Source organism: Desmodus rotundus, chromosome 7 (genome assembly GCF_022682495.2).
Source record: "Desmodus rotundus isolate HL8 chromosome 7, HLdesRot8A.1, whole genome shotgun sequence".
NCBI classification, from domain to species: Eukaryota; Metazoa; Chordata; class Mammalia; order Chiroptera; family Phyllostomidae; genus Desmodus; species Desmodus rotundus.
The window spans coordinates 65955803-65971071 of NC_071393.1; the positions used below are offsets into that span (position 1 = coordinate 65955803).

The window sequence follows — 15269 nt, forward strand, 5'->3', positions numbered from 1 at the left end:
CTGAACTTCTCCAAGATCTAGGATGCAATTCCTACACTTCTGACCAGTTCACTTAAAGCTGTAATTCTTATCTGGAAGACAGGGAGAGTGAACTCTTGATTTTTTTCCTCCAGCTTACTCACCTACCACCACCTTCTGACTTGGGAAGAAAATGAGCTCTCCATTAGTCTGGCAGTAAGATGGGGAGAAGAGGGAGGCCCAGATCTTGTTTTCTCCATTCCAAAACCTAATCCCAGAACTATCCCCACCCCCTAGTACTCACATAACCTTGTCATAGGGCGACTATTACCACTCCCAAGGTGTCACAATCAGAAAGGAGTTGCCGCTGGCACCACTGCAATGTTAGGGCAAGGCAGCCAGGCTGCGCTCTTTCCTCACTGGTGTCTGGGCTTGGCTAAGTCCGGAGAAGCAGCAATCTCTAAGGGAAAGAAGCCTTCTCAAGTGGAAACAAAAATGAGTGTGATGCGCACACCCATCCTGGGCACTATGTGAATTTTGGGTGAGTTCTTTTAGTACTCCAGCTCTGGTCAATTTCTAGTTTCTCTAGCGGCTAATAAGCTGCTCTGCTTAGTACTACTGGGCCTCTCAGTTTTCCTGGGCTTTTCTCAAGCCCACATATGCTTGTCATCTTTGCACACTTGCAAAGGTCATAAACGGTGGGGGGTTGAGCGCAACCAGAGCTTCAGCAACCGGACGGCCGGTGGGATCAAAGGTCGGCTGGGCAGCCGAGAGGCTGAGCTTGCGCAGTCCTGCTCCCGCCTTTGCGAGAAAGGGTGGCGGCAGCGCGGGCTCGTTACACCGCGTGCTCGCAGAGGCGGGAAAGTCGTAGGTTGGATTGCCACGTCCCTCGTTCTTCCTGCCCCGTCCACCCGTCTGCCCAGCGAGCCGGTACTCCTCAGGCGCCCAGGCCTCGGGGGAGGAGAGCGTGAAGGGCCCGGGGATCTGACTCATCATCTCCAATCCCCTTCTCGCGCGCGCTCCAAGTCTCAGGACTTTGGACCTGGGCACTGTGGGAGGGGGCGCGGCGACAGCATCTGGGGAACCCCCGCTTTGCCGAGGGCCAGCCCCCAACCCCTACCGGTTTCCGAAGCTGTTAGAGAGAGGAGTGTGGCCCCAACAGTCAGCTCTCGTTGTCGTGGTTGGGGTAGCGGCGCCCCCTTTCAGAATAACCAGCCCGGCTCCTCCCTGAACGCCCGGCCAGTGGTCGCGTCCGAGGAAACTGGGCTAGGCCCGGACTTTCAGAGCCTCGTGTCACTCAGCAGATGCACAGCGCCCTCACCGCAAAGAAAAGGTTCTTTATTTCCCAGCAGGCCACGGGGGTAGCGGGGCATCCCGGGACTTGTAGTCTCCGCTGGAGTAAGAAAGGAACTGGGTCGGAGGGGGAAAGCGAAACACCTATGAATTGATTTCAGAGTGGGAGCGTCCGGGAACTCGGGCTTGGAGTGGATGAAATAATAAAAGGTGGAAAGAAGAGAAATAGTGAGATGAGGAAGATATGAATCCGTGTGGGGAGGAGGTGGGTAAGAATGGAAGGGAGGAAGCTGAAAGTTGGCTTAAGGATGCCTTGCAGGGGGGCAGCTTTTCTGGGCGGTGAGGTGAGAGAAGAATCTGGTTTAGGTATAGCTTCCCCTAGAAGAGAAATTGTCCTAGTCTGAGTGGAAATTGAAGGCATTCCACCAGACTTCATGTAGATTTCTAGGGACTCCATCTAGCTTCTGAATTTAGTGGGGTAGGGTGCAGGAGGGTCTGGAGAACGCTCCCACGGGGTAGAAGAGCAGCACCCATCTGCTGCCCTTACCAGCTCATTCAGTTGTTCGGTTTGCTGTGCTAGCCACCATGGAAACATTCTCCAAATCAGTAACTTCCTCCAACTCAGAGGGACCCTGAAAACCAGAGAGAGGTGTGAGGCGTGAGAAAGGAGGAATCCCAGGCAGAAGCAACTTCCTCTTCCTCTCTGATTTTTTCTTGTGTTCCCATAGCCCTCCCAATATTGAGGCAGCTTTCTAAGGGTCTCCCACATTTCTAGCCCCAGCCATTTAGATAGCCCAATTCTCTCTTACCCACCACTAGGGGAGGAACGTCCAAAGTCAGAAAACAATCAGCTTGAGTCTAGGACCCTCTGCTTTCCATCCTTAAGTGCCATTGGCTAGAATAGCCATTGAAAAAAAATGAGCTCCTAGGTAGCTGCTCCACACTTTCCTCCTTGCCTTCTCTACCTCCTGCAGCTCCTGGTAGTGCAGACTCTGTCTCCTGCAGCATCCCGGCTTCCTCTGGGTCAGCAGGAATAGGGAATGTGCTGAGACCAGCACTCCTCCTAGGGTGAAGGCCTCAGCACTGAGCTCCAGCACCAGCAAGCCATCCAGCTGCAGGTAGACAGGTCTGGGAACCCAGCACCTGTTTACCCCTATCCTTATCCCTCTCTATCTTCTCTTGCCTCCTCATCTGCCCACCTTCTCCTTTACTCACCTGGACCTTGGAGGAAGCAGTTACAGCAGGCCCCAAGGCTGTCTTCATCACCTCAACCACCACCACGATGAGGCCAAAGATCAGATTGAAGGTGTTCAATATCATCATGGCTCGCACCTGCCAGTGAGCCAGTTCAGCCCTGACCAGCTTAGGGGACTCATTGCAACCCCAAGCCCAACTTGCACCTATCTGAAAACAAAACTCAGCTCGTATTCTTCCACCTCCTAACAGGGCCATCAACCCTCCAAGGTTGTTTTTGCTTTCTGTCCTCAGCCTTTTAGGATAGTCAGAGGCAGAGAGCTGACTGGATTAGCTTAGAGGACCATTTTCTGGGTTGAGGTGTGTGTGTGTGCTTTGGGTGGGAGAATAGTATTGAATTCTCTTTCCCACTCACCTTCCAAAGGTGAGGTGCTCTGTGCAGCTCAAGAGTAACAGTCCCAGTGAGGAAACCCTGAATGTTGAGAAAGGCAAGGGTTGAGCTCTGGTTCCATTAGTGAAGGGCCCCCAGGATCTTCCTTCCAACCTCTGGTGTGGTGGGTCTTACCAATGCTCCAGGTCCAAGGAGCAGTGCTGTGGCCATGTGACAAGCAGAGCTCAGACAGGCACCACAGCCACTGCTAGCCAAAGCTGGCTCATCTGGAGGCCGAATACAGGGTGGTTGAAGCAGAACTGTCAGGGATTCCCTTCCCTCCTCCCAATGCCCTCCTCTTCCAGAGACAAACAATTGGCAGGAATGCCTGGTGGCAGAAAGTAGTCAACCAAAGGCAGTGAAGGAGGGGATATCATTTAATTTGTTCTGCCTTGTGTCATAGTTTAGTTACTTACCTACGTATTTTTCTCACATGATGGAAACTACTTGTAGATTAAGAGTTTTGCCTTATTTATGCTATACCTCCTCCACCCTCCTTCCTCTCAGAGTCTAGCAGTTTCAAACACATGGTAGGTGTCCACAAAACATGGACGTAATTGAATTGGGGTACAAGGGGATATGCTGAAGCTTGGGATGGGGCACCCAAGAGGTGCTCACTCTGCCTGTGCCTTGTCCAGTGCTGCATCTTTTCCAGATGAGGGCTGGGTCCCTCCTGCTCTTGCTGACTGGCTCTGTCTTCCATGGCTCCCTTGATTACTCAGGCTCGGTGCTTTCCTGGGAATAATGCATTATGGCACCTATTAGGAGACAGGTCAAGCAGGAACCTCTATTTCAGCTACCCCTCTGCGTGCTTCTAATATCCAGGGAGTGGAGTTGAGACTCAGGGCCTCTCACCTACCTGCTCTGAAGCAGCTACTCCAAAAGGATGGGATCTAGTTGGGCCTGGAGCTCCTGGCAGGACTGGTAGCTTAGAGCAGACAACAAACTTATCCTGGCAGACACAGGCCATCAGGGTTGGGGTGTGGTGGGGCAAAGGTCCCTATGAGGGCCTAAAGATCCAGGGAGTTGGCCATAGGTAGTAGATACCAGCCTCTGTTCACTCCACAAGATCTCCAGCTCTGCCTGGCTCTGTTCTTGTTTCCCCCATCTCTGTCCATTGTGGGTTCATCTTCTTATCACTCACCCATGGACACATCTATCCTGGGCCCCAATCCTCCTCACCCCCCTGCCATTTTCATCTAATCTTTTTCCTTTTTTGGCTTCCTTCTCAAGTTACTTGCTGTCCCCTAGGGAAATCCCACATTACTATCTGGATTGTTCCCATGTCATTACCACTTGCAGCTTTGTCCCAAGACCAACCAAGGTTTAATTCCCCCATTTCCTGTCTGTCACTTTCTGAATGGTTTCTTCTCTCTCCTTCCTTTCCTGAAGGATGTACTGTGGATGGGACACTGACAAAGTGGATGGGGTACCCTACTTATAGCGGGGATTGTCTTTGACTCAGTGATAACCTGCAGCTAGGCATGTATGGAAGATAGCCCCCAAATGATCAGTCTTGGGAAAGATGCTATTGCAACAATTAATATTTTTGAGAGATACTAGTTGCATTGAAGCCAGGCTGACCTGGACTAAAATCTCAGTTCTGCCACTTTCCTATCTGTGTGTGACCTTGAATACATTATTCAACCTATTTGAACCACTGTCTGTTCAAACTGAGTGATAAAACTGAGGCTAATATTTCTGTGAAAGGTTGTTGACTCATGGTGAGTGCTTAGTAACCATTAGTGGTGTTGATGAAGTCATATTGTTGGGCCTGATGCCCATATACTAAAGGGCTTATTCAGAAGCTAAGCTGGGGACATTTATTCCTACAGTAAGAAGCGGAACCAACTGGACCCAAATATGTACTCTAGAAATCAAAAATCGGGAAGGTCCATCCTGATGCAGAGCGTGAGGTCTGGAGGCAACCATACCTATGTTTGAATCCCAGATCTACCTGGGTGACCTTGTGCAAATTGCTTAATCTCTCTGTTTCCTTACCTGTAAAGGGAAGTCAATTCCACAGGTTTGCCTTGAGTATTAAAAAGAGAAAATGCATATGAACCAGCTCTGCCCAACTCCTGGCACATAAGTATTAAATAAATGTTAGTGGCTATTCATTATTATTATTGATGATGAAAGAAGACTGAGCAGAAGATTCCTGGGAGTTACTGCCAGGCCATACACTGGGAAGAAAGTGGCTTTCTTTGTCAGCCACTTCTGCCCTGCTAAGTGCTCTGCCGACACTCATTGGAACATTCTGTCAGTTCTTCTCTCCTGGGGAGTGGGAATCACAAAGGGGTGAGAACTGTTGAGCATCTTCTCCCTCCTCCACCCCCACATCTATTAACTTTATTTGGTGGCCATGGCCTGACAGAATGTGAAATGTTGGGCTTGCACTGAGGATCCCAGAGCTGGCAGGCCAGAAGAAACTCTTGAGCCTCATGTTCCTTTCCTATAAATGCAGACTACTTGTATCTCGGAGTGTTACCGTAAGGGTTATATGCTATTAAATATGTGAACTGGCACTCAATAAATATTGACTAAATCTGAGTATAGTACTTACACATTCGTAGCCCCTGTACAGATTATAATTTCCTCGGAGGGTACTACCCCCTCCCCTCAATTTTCATCCCCCCAAAGCGCTGAACATAGTGCCCGGTACTTAGTAAGCACTCAGTAAATATTTGTTGTATTGAAGAGCCATTAAAGTGACTTAAGGAATGGAAAATAGAATTCGAGGGGAAGGCGCAGGAATTGTTTATCAAGAACAGAAAGGACTAAGGAGTAACTTTAATAATGTTTCTTATGCGGCAGACATTATCTCTATAATCGCCCCTCCTCCTCCCCAAAAAGAGAGACAGAAATTGTAGGGAGAGGCTTTGAGATAAAACCCCAGGAAGAACTTCCCGAGTCTGTGCATGTTGGGGCAGAAAAAGCGGCAGAGCCAACTCCTTCCCTGGTATGTCCGGGTTTAGGGTGGGAGGGGCAGCGCTGCTTGGAGGCTGGGGGAAGGACGAGATGACCTTTCAAAATCTCTTCCAGTCTTCTGTAGGAATCGTCTGTGCGCCCCATCCCCCTCCCTCCGATAGCGCCCCCCGTCTCCAAACTGCCCGCACCCCGCCCCTGGCGGCCGCCTCTCCCGGCTCCCGGGGTCCCCAGCTCCCAGTCCCCGGAGCCAGAGCCCGGCTCCCGCGCGGCTCCCATTGCAGCCGCGCCGCCCCCCGCATGCTAATGGCCGGGCCACCTCCCGCCGCACACAATGCGGGCCAGGGCCGGGGGCGGGGGACCGGGGAGGGGGCGGGGGCCGGGCCGGGGGCGGGGGGGCCGGGGCCCGGCGCATCTCCCCCGGCCCCACGTAACGCTGACGCCCGCGCCGCCGGCCCGCCGCCCGCCGCTGCCGCCGCCGCCTGCTCCGCCACCGCCCGCCCGGGGCTCGTGAGTAGCCGCTGCCCCCGCTCCCGGCCCCCCCTCCGCCACCCGGCCCCCTCCGCCGGCCCCCTCCCCCCCTCCCGGAGGGGGGGCCCCCACTCCGCGCGCCCGGCTCGGAGCAGGTGCAGGGGGCGGGGGCGGGGGAGGGGCGCCGGCTCGGCCCCAAGCAAACTTCGCCCAGAGCTCCTGGGGGGGCGGAGTGGGGGCTGCGGCCCCATAATCCTGGAGAGCTAGGGGGTCCTCGCGGGAGGGGGCCAGGTGGGGGAGCCGGGAAAAAGGACACCAAAGGGGAAAGGCCAGCGGGGGGGGGGGGCGCCCGGGGGACGAAGACGGGTGTCTTTGTAGGGGCCCGAAGGCAGGTCGCGAGGGCCCTGGGGGTGCAAGGTGGCAGAACCGGGAGCTAGAGTGGATGACCACCCCCCGGCCCAGGTAGGGTTGATGGAGGAGGGGGAAGGGACCCAAACTCTCTGGGAGCCCGAGTGGGGGAGGGGAGAGGATGGGGGGGTGCTTCCCTCTCTGCGTCCCAAACAAAGTGTCACAAAGAGCTCGGCCGGCGGCAGCAGCAGACGCGGCTGCAACTCAGCTTTTGTTCTCCCAGTGTGGGTAGCTGAGCCCTGGCCTTCCAATCTCCCAACCCTGTCCCCCATCATCCTTCTGGCTTATCTTCCTGGGGAGGGGTCTGGGGTGCTGCCGGAAGAACCTCTTGTGCAGGATCACAGGTTCTGCTCTACTTGCCAATCTACTTGTGGGAGGTGGATTTTCCCAGAGGTTCTCCTGCCCACCCTCCACCCCCTAATCCAGGACTGAGGCCCACATGGGTGCTAAGACTCTGACCTGCTAGGGTCAGTTGCAGTTAAGGGGACTTAGGGCTGGCTATATGCCACCTCCTCCAAATCCAGAACTTTCAGAAGAGGGGTCAAGTTGGGACATGTCTCTGGAATAAGATTGACCATGGTGGGGTGGCAGTAGGTGAGCAGGTGTACTTTCCTCTTGCCTGCTGGAGTCCATGACTGAGATTCCATGCCACCAGCTCAGGGCAGTGAGGATGGAGGGACAGAGGCCTTACCAAGAACTCAAAGTGAAAGGTGGGCAAGCTGTGGTCTGGGGTCAATTTGGAGGAGCTGCCTGAGCAGTGAGGTTCAGAGGACCATGGAGAGGAGACCATTAAAATGAACTACTGGCATGTCTGTGTGATAAAGGGTGGTTTTGACTGTAGACCACCTAAGGAAGCTCCTTTTCCTTTTAACTCCATCTAGTGTAGTGTTAACCATAATTGTTAGAGGACTTGTGGAGGTGTAGGATCCTCAACAGAGGTAAAAACATCAGGTGTTAGAAGTGATCAGTGACAGATGCTTAGTCACAATACACCTTAGAAGTGCTGAGCCCTTGCCCCTTCCAGTTTGATCCTAAAAACTATTGAACCACAAACTTTGAGGGACAATCTTCACGGTACTCCGGTCAGCATACATTTCTTTGTACCTATCCCTGTTGTTTCTAAGTCTTCTCACCAAGCCTTCCATTCTTTCCTATCCAGTACCTCTTGGTGGTCCACACCCCCTTCCCCACCAGCTCTCCTAGCACAAACAAGTTCCTTGGCCTGTTGCTTTGGAAAGACTTCTGATCCCTATCGCTGGTCTTGCATCCCTATAGAACCCAAATAAGGGCAAGATAACCCCTGACTCCCAGTGGGTGAGGAAAGTAGGTCAGTGCTACTGTCTGGCCAACTCTCATGGATGGCATTTAGGGCCTGACTATAGAAAACTATAGAATCATCAACTCTGTTGATAATTGCCCACAGGCAATACATGCATGACCTGAGTTCTAAGACAGTTCACAGAATCTCGGGCCCTGTCAGTGCTTTCTCCTTTTGAGAAAAACTCATGGGATCAGATGCCCGAGACCTGGTTTGATATGGAGGTAATTCAGAAGATCTTGATTGCACCTAGAGGGTCTCTCGGTGGGTTTTATTGATTTGAAGCCACCTTTTGGGGAAAGTTTCCCTGCTCGGGAATACAGCTTCAGTTTGGGTCTTTTTGTATATCACTGTATTTTTGTCCTAGAAACTGCCATGTGTAAAGCAGATTTTGGGGGTGGGGGGAAGATTTGCCCTATTCCTACTCTACTTACCTTGGATATGAGTTCAATTTCCCCTGAAGTATTTTGCTTACTATCCTACAGGCAGTTTCAGGGGCCTTAGAATCTTCTTAGAATCAGTGTGTGCCTGTAGGTTAGTCAGCTATGACCATGCAGTATTCCCAGCCTTCCCCCCACTCCTCCCCCACCATCTGCTTCCCCTGAATATACCAGATTGGCTGTACACCAGGATGTTCTGGGAATCCCCAGGAGAGCAACAGAATGTGATGGGCCCAAATATGATGCCTCATTCACTCATTCCAGGATGTACAAACTTTAACTGTCAGGATACTCCTCATAGCTAATTAAAATTCTTCTAGTTAAATCTATTTTCTGTTACATCTATCTATTTTCAGTGTCATCCAAAAGGCAAAAATAATCCCTCTGGTACTACTGTTCGCCCCGCCCCTGGCTCCCAGAAAGGAATTAAAAAAAAAATTTCTCTCTCTTTTCTCAGGGCCTTAACTGTGGTGCTAAAATGTCAAGCGTGGCCCCTCTAGCACTTAGTACCTCTGTCTATGGTATTGAGGTGGCCACAGTGGCTCCTCTGGTAGCCCACTGCACTCTCCATGGTACTGAAGGGATGACCATTTGTTTTAACTTCTATCTGGGGTCCAGAAGAGTCCTGTGACTTGGAACTACAAAGTTTTCAAGCTGGAAGGGATCATCCATATAAATTAGTCCAACCCCCTTATTTTACAGACAAGTAAGCTGGGACCTTAAGTGACTTACTGAAGGTTGCAGGACTATTAACGGTCAGATTGGGCCCACAATGGCCTTGTACCCCTCAGTCCTATTCTACAGCTTTCTTGATACCACTACTCTACCCCTTTCTCGAGCCTGCCTAGGCTCTTGATCTCAGAAAAGGGATTTGGAGAATCCAGAAGATGAGGGTGGATGCCCTAATTTGGAGCTACAGAAATAGAAATATTAAAAGTGTGGTGGAGGTTGTTTAGTGACCCTTGGACAAGGACACTTTCTTAATTAACCTCCTGTTAATAAAATTCCCATAACCCAGATTCCACACATGATAGGTACTTGCCCGTTCCTGGATTTTTAGCACATCCACTAAATACCAAAAATTCAAGAAGCCTTGGACTTCCAGAGCCTCTTCTTTGCTGATAACCAGGGCTGACTTCTGGCCCAATTCTCATCCATTAAAGATCCTTAAGCAAAGTAATGCTTGAGTCCTTTTCTTTCTCAGTATCCCATTTCATGCCTATTGTATGGAAGTTCTTTGTATCTCAAATATTTTTTCTATGTCAGGCCTAAATAAATAAATAAATAAATAAATAAATAAATAAATAAATGTCTTACACATTTGTCCAGCCTTGAGCAGATAAAATTCTATATGTAAGCAGGGAGGTATACTGACCAACTTGTAGTCATCCTCCCAGGCCTATTTCCACGAATCTGAATTCTGGGATTGCTTTTATGTCCTAATGCTAACCTCTGCAGCTTAGAATCAGGAGTGCAACCCCCCAACCATCTTCCTTTCAGTGCTCTTCTTCTTCCTCAGAACTGGAGCTCTGTACATCCCAGGCCCAGGGAATTTTAGCCTGGAGAACTTTAACCCTTTCCTGCTCAGAGAATGTACTGAGCTCCTATCTGTGCAGATGGCCCAGCCCCACCCCCCGTCCCTCACTCCAGCCTCCTGCGCTCAGAGCCAGTGTAATCCTCCTCTTGTGTGAGGGAGCCTCTCCCCTGCAGAGAGGAGGAAAGCCTGCTTCGGAACAGCCCTGGACAAAGGGGCTGAGATGCCCCATCAAACTGCAGGCTCCAAGGTTTGAAACACGGGGATGAATCCTATCCGGTATTTGGAGTTTTTAACCCCTTCCCCAGGCCAGCAGCGCCTCTTAACTTCCACTCCTCCCCCAACTCTCTCTCCATTCCCTCTCCCTGTGGCTCTCTCCTTTGTGCCCCTCCCCCTCTGTCTGTCTCCAGAGTGCTGCTGCTGGGAGGTGTTTCTCTCCCATGCATGAATGAGTCTCTGTAATGAATGGAAATGAATGGATCAGGAATCCAGGGGGAGGGAGGGAGAATGAGGGGGGAAGACAGACAGGGTAAGAGCAAAAGGAAGGACTGTGGAGCAAAGGAAGGATGTTTGGCTGGCTGGTCAGTTAGGTGTCTGAGAGCAACGGTCCCACCTCATTTGCTTATCAAGCTGCACAGCCCAATCTAAATGAGAGAGGGCTGTACTGTGATGGTCTTTCCCCAACATCAGGGGGTGGTGATAGTGGTAGTTCTGGACCAGGCATTTAAAACGTATTTGGAGGGAGAAATCTGTGTTCTCATGGAGTCTTGGGGGTTGGCAAATCGAGGAGTATAAGATTTGAAGACAGCAGCCCCCTTCTGCCTTGGGGTGCAAAGAGGAAGAAGGGATAGGTTTCAGGAATCCAGAGTGCTAAGCGTCTCTCTCGATTTGGGGGTCTTTCCACTGCTGAACATCAGGACTTATCCTTTCTTTCAAATCTATCTCTCTTGCTTTAGCTCTTCAGCACCTGTTGCCTTCACTAGCAACTTTTCCTCCTCCTCTTCCCTGCACTCCCCAGAACCAAAGAATGTGAAGGGGGTCCATGGAGGTGAGTGAAACTTGGCCTTAACCTACAAATACCTTCAATTATGCTCCCTCCCCTCCCTCCCTTTCTCTCCTTCTGACCTGCCATTGTGATGTTATCTCCGTGACCCCATCAGCTCAGTTCCCAGTCATCCTCCATCTTCCCCAAGGTGAATGGGAAGGGTACCTGGTGTTCCTGGTTCAGGCCCCAGCACACCTTCCCTGGGGCTTTTTTGGCTCTCCATGCCCTTCTTACCCCACACAGCTCTCCTTTTTCCACCCTTTGCTCCATATACATCTTTCTCCACAGGGCTCACGTCTCCGCGCCCTGGGCGGCCATTTAACGCCTTCACCGCCGGCCTTCGAGGGCGAACTGGATCTGCAGCGTTACTCCAACGGGCCAGGCCTTAGCGCAGGGTCCCCAGGAATGGGAGCGGTGGGCTGGTCTGAGAGTCGCGCTGGCGAACGGCGCTTTCCTTGCCCTGTATGCGGGAAGCGCTTCCGCTTCAATTCCATCCTGGCTTTGCACCTGCGGGCGCACCCAGGCGCCCAGGCCTTCCAGTGCCCACACTGCGGCCACCGTGCAGCGCAGCGGGCCCTGTTACGCTCGCACCTGCGCACGCACCAGCCCGAGCGCCCGCGCAGCCCCGCCGCACGCCTATTGCTAGAATTGGAGGAGCGCGCGCTACTGCGTGAGGCCCGGTTAGGGAGAGCCCGAAGCTCAGGGGGCCTGCAGGCCAGCCCTGCCACTGAGGGCCCGGCGCCGCCCCAGGCTCCCTCGTCATCCGCCTTTCGTTGCCCTTTCTGCAAAGGCAAGTTTCGCACAGCAGCGGAGCTCGAACGCCACCTGCACATCCTGCACAGGCCTTGGAAATGCGGCCTATGTAGTTTCGGCTCCAGCCAGGAGGAGGAGCTGCTGCACCACAACCTGACCGCCCATGGAGCTCCTGATCGCCCTCTGGCGGCCACCTCGGCTGTCCCCCAGCCTCAGCCTCCACCCAAACCTGAACCCAAATCGGTCCCCCAGCCAGAGCCCGAGCCCGAGCGGGAGCCTGAACGTGAGGCAACTCCCGCCCCTGCTCCTGCCACTCCTGAGGAGCCCCCTGCGCCTCCAGAGTTCCGTTGTCAAGTGTGTGGTCAGAGCTTCACGCAGTCCTGGTTTCTCAAGGGCCACATGCGCAAGCACAAGGCCTCCTTCGATCATGCGTGTCCTGTGTGTGGCCGTTGCTTCAAGGAGCCCTGGTTCCTTAAGAACCACATGAAGGTGCATGCCAGCAAGCTGGGCCCAATGCGTGCCCCGGGGCCTGGATCTGGGTCTGCCCGGGCCCCCCAGCCTCCTGACCTGGGCCTGCTGGCCTATGAGCCACTGGGCCCCACGCTCCTCTTGGCCCCAGCACCAACCCCGGCTGAACGCCGTGAGCCTGCAAGCCTCTTGGGCTACCTGAGCCTGCGAGCTGGCGAACCCCGGCCCAATGGTGAGGGCGCTGAGCCTGGGGCTGGCCGCAGCAGCTTCGGAGGCTTCCGCCCCTTGCCCTCTGCTCTCCCGGCCCGGGCTCGCCGGCAATGTGCCGAAGAGCCCGAGGAAGAAGAGGAGGTTGTGGAGTCTGAGGAGGATACCTGGTCCCGGAACCGGGCACTGGGCCCTCTGGCTTCACTGCACCCGCGCCCAGGGGAGGGGCCGGGCCACTCTGCACCTGCTTCTGGGGCCCAGGCAAGGTCTACCGCCGCACAGGGTATGTAAGGGGTCTCCTGTTTCTGAGGTTGCTCACTCTGACGCCACCACAATGCTCTTGTCCTCTCCTTTTAAAAAGGGTCTCTTAGGGCACCAGTTCAACTCACATCAAAGCCCTCATTTCTTCAAGCATGCGGTTTCCTTCTGTACCCTGAGGGGAAGCGGGATAGGTGTGTGCGTGCATGGCTCTGTAGGGTCAGGGCATAGGCCCCTCTAATTTCCCTTAACATGTGTATTGCAGAAGAGAATGGGCTGTTAGTTGGAGGGACTCGGTCTGAAGGGAGCCGGGGGGCCACTGGCAAGGATTGTCCCTTCTGTGGAAAATCTTTCCGCTCAGCGCATCACCTCAAAGTGCACCTGCGAGTACACACAGGTGAGGGGGTAGCTTCCAGGGTAGGGAGGGTACTGGAGGGCAGAAAAAGGTGAGGGGGCTGAAGATGATTTCAGACTGGCCAAGATGAGGGTGTTGGGAAAACCTCCTTTAATACATCCGAGGGGGTGGGAGAGGCAGTTTTTCTCCCAGTCTAAAGGAGGTCTGTATGTTGAGCAAAATGTGGGTGCGGGAGGGCAGTGCTCCTGGCTCTGACCTGATACCACTCTCCTTTCCCCAGGCGAACGCCCTTACAAGTGTCCGCACTGCGACTATGCTGGCACCCAATCAGGCTCGCTTAAGTATCACCTGCAGCGCCACCACCGGGAGCAGAGGAGCGGGGCTGGCCCTGGGCCACCACCAGAGCCCCCCCCTTCCCAGCGGGGTTTGGCCCAGACATCTGGAGCCAAGGCGGCTCAGCAGCCTGCGACCTGGGTGGAGGGCACTTCGAGCCCTCGGCCTTCCAGTGGCACTGTGCTGGGGTCTCGTAGGAAACCCGCCAGTCCTGGGAGGACCCTGCGCAATGGGCGAGGCGGTGAGGCCGAACCCCTGGACCTGTCCCTGCGGGCGGGGCCGGGTGGCGAGGCTGGGCCAGGGGGTGCCCTCCACCGTTGCCTCTTTTGCCCCTTTGCCACTGGAGCTCCCGAGCTCATGGCCTTGCACCTGCAAGTGCACCACAGTCGCCGGGCTCGGGGCCGCCGGCCGCCCCAGGCTGACACATCCCTGCCCTACCTCCGAGCACCGACAGGAGAGACCCCTCCAAGTACTCCTCTGCAGGAAGGGGAGGAGGGCCCCAGGCTGTCGAGATCCGGAGAGGTGGGGCTGGGAGGGCAAGAAAGGTAGGGAACCCTCTTAGGGGTCATTAGTTTAGTAAGCTTACTCCGCCGGAGCGGGGGAACGCTAGAGATAGTTGGGTAGAACATCTAGCAGGGGGCAGCGCGGGACCCATATCCCAGCCCCAGGTGGACCAGAGAGAAGTAAAGGGTGTTGAGGGCATAGGAGGGTGGGCCAGGTGGTACCCACTCAGCCCAGGGGAGTCACAGTGCCTTAGAAGTGGCAGGGGTGAGGATCAAAGAACGGGGTCCTAGGGCTGGCAGAGAGAGTTGTGCCCCTTTGGAGGAGATGCTCTGCCAGTTCTTGCTGGTCCATAGGCATGAGAGTTTATTTTTGTACAATGGGTGGGGGGGGGCACTGTACCCTTCTAAGCCCCTTCAGGGGCCCTGTAGACGTCGCTATTTTTGGTACGATTCCTGTCATCCCTGTCGCAGAGTTGTGTCCCCAATAAACAGGTGTCTTGAGGCACAGGACACTGTGTCTGTCTGCCTGTGTCCTGTCCTCCTTGGGCCATTCTCTCCAGGGAAGAGGCACTTTGGGTTATCACCCAAAGAACATGGTAAGACATGCAGAATCTTGGATTTTACCCCCATGCTTTGGCTTCAGTAACTCTGGGGTGGGGCACAGGAATTGGCATATAGCTAGTGGCCTAGGGGAGTCTAACACATTGTGGTCTAAGGACCTCTCATCCTGAAATCTGCTTCACTGTGCTGAATCCACCTTGACTCTGACTAGACAGTGTGAGAGGAGGAGCTTCAAAGGGTACACTGAGCCTATGGGAGCCACTGTGGAGGAGGCACATTCTCCCAGGCCATACCCAGCTTTGGGACAGGAAAGGATACAAGGTACCTTGTAGCCTTGTTGTATTTTCTGTGTTCTAGTTAACGATTGAGGAGAAGTATTCAAGTTAGTAGGATCACCTCAACCTGGAGGACTGCTCTAGTTCTTTGGACACAAAATGCAAGTAAATACATTTAATATAACAATGGTATTATAATAACAGTAATTACATGTATAAAGTTTGCAGTTCCCCGCCCCACCCTCATATATTGGTTTGCATAGCTCTGTTTCCTATGATACCCCAGAATGGAGTCACTGGGAATTATGGTTAACTTGGCAGAGATGAGTCTTCTTAGGGAGAGTCGGGGTGGGAAGAAGGGGAAAATACCAGTTTTCTGGGGAGACCTGACATGGGGCCATGTCCTGGGAGTATGCAATAGCCCAGGATGGGGAAGGACTAGGCCACAGATAACTCCTGCCTCCAGGGTATGAAGGCAAGCAAGTATGGCTACTTTGGTTCCTGAGGAAGAAGGCACCCAGTTCAGAAAAGCTACAG

General features: G+C 53.5%; 3 protein-coding genes across 11 annotated transcripts; 1 reads left to right on the forward strand and 2 right to left on the reverse strand.

Moving 5' to 3' along the window:
• The first annotated feature begins 214 nt into the window (after positions 1–214).
• On the forward strand, positions 215–14432 carry ZNF219 (zinc finger protein 219). 6 transcript variants are annotated; one of them, XM_053928041.1, is made up of 6 exons: positions 5921–6313; positions 6653–6736; positions 10931–11022; positions 11308–12730; positions 12971–13102; positions 13341–14432. In XM_053928041.1, the coding sequence occupies exons 3-6, from the start codon at positions 11017–11019 to the stop codon at positions 13940–13942; spliced, it is 2163 nt and encodes a 720-aa protein (XP_053784016.1). In that variant the 5' UTR covers positions 5921–6313; positions 6653–6736; positions 10931–11016; the 3' UTR covers positions 13943–14432. The 6 variants fall into 6 exon arrangements, with proteins under 6 accessions (XP_024423748.2, XP_045057371.2, XP_045057369.2 ...); XM_024567980.4 differs by lacking the exons at positions 5921–6313; positions 6653–6736 and adding an exon at positions 215–499; XM_045201434.2 differs by lacking the exons at positions 5921–6313; positions 6653–6736 and adding an exon at positions 5644–5837.
• Positions 508–4533, reverse strand: TMEM253 (transmembrane protein 253). 4 transcript variants are annotated; one of them, XM_045201439.3, is made up of 7 exons: positions 3735–4532; positions 3494–3610; positions 3011–3102; positions 2861–2917; positions 2467–2655; positions 1799–1883; positions 508–1629 (listed from the first exon to the last, which is right to left on the reverse strand). In XM_045201439.3, the coding sequence occupies exons 2-6, from the start codon at positions 3576–3578 to the stop codon at positions 1803–1805; spliced, it is 504 nt and encodes a 167-aa protein (XP_045057374.1). In that variant the 5' UTR covers positions 3579–3610; positions 3735–4532; the 3' UTR covers positions 508–1629; positions 1799–1802. The 4 variants fall into 4 exon arrangements, with proteins under 4 accessions (XP_045057374.1, XP_045057373.1, XP_045057372.1 ...); XM_045201438.2 differs by having other exon boundaries at positions 508–1883; positions 3494–3633; positions 3735–4533; XM_045201437.3 differs by having other exon boundaries at positions 508–1883; positions 3735–4529.
• On the reverse strand, positions 5850–9011 carry LOC139441083 (ribosomal large subunit pseudouridine synthase B-like). Its single transcript, XM_071222104.1, has 2 exons — positions 8951–9011; positions 5850–6493 (listed from the first exon to the last, which is right to left on the reverse strand). The coding sequence occupies exons 1-2, from the start codon at positions 9009–9011 to the stop codon at positions 5850–5852; spliced, it is 705 nt and encodes a 234-aa protein (XP_071078205.1).
• Positions 14433–15269: the final 837 nt, after the last annotated feature.

Excerpts from the sequence above, each read along its gene's own strand:
- TMEM253 (XM_045201438.2), bottom strand. The coding sequence starts at position 3,578 with ATGGAAGACAGAGCCAGTCAGCAAGAGCAGGAGGGACCCAGCCCTCAT. Across the intron at positions 3,103-3,493 it reads CTGGACAAGGCACAGGCAGA|ATGAGCCAGCTTTGGCTAGC; the intron begins GTGAGCACCTCT and ends TTCGGCCTCCAG. Across the intron at positions 1,884-2,466 it reads CTGCTTCCTCCAAGGTCCAG|GGTCCCTCTGAGTTGGAGGA; the intron begins GTGAGTAAAGGA and ends TCTGGTTTTCAG.
- LOC139441083 (XM_071222104.1), bottom strand. The coding sequence starts at position 9,011 with ATGGAGAGTGCAGTGGGCTACCAGAGGAGCCACTGTGGCCACCTCAAT. Across the intron at positions 6,494-8,950 it reads CCTCAATACCATAGACAGAG|GAGCTCTGGGCGAAGTTTGC; the intron begins GTACTAAGTGCT and ends CCGCCCCCCCAG.
- ZNF219 (XM_024567980.4), top strand. Across the intron at positions 12,731-12,970 it reads AAGGTCTACCGCCGCACAGG|AAGAGAATGGGCTGTTAGTT; the intron begins GTATGTAAGGGG and ends TGTGTATTGCAG. Across the intron at positions 13,103-13,340 it reads GCACCTGCGAGTACACACAG|GCGAACGCCCTTACAAGTGT; the intron begins GTGAGGGGGTAG and ends TCCTTTCCCCAG.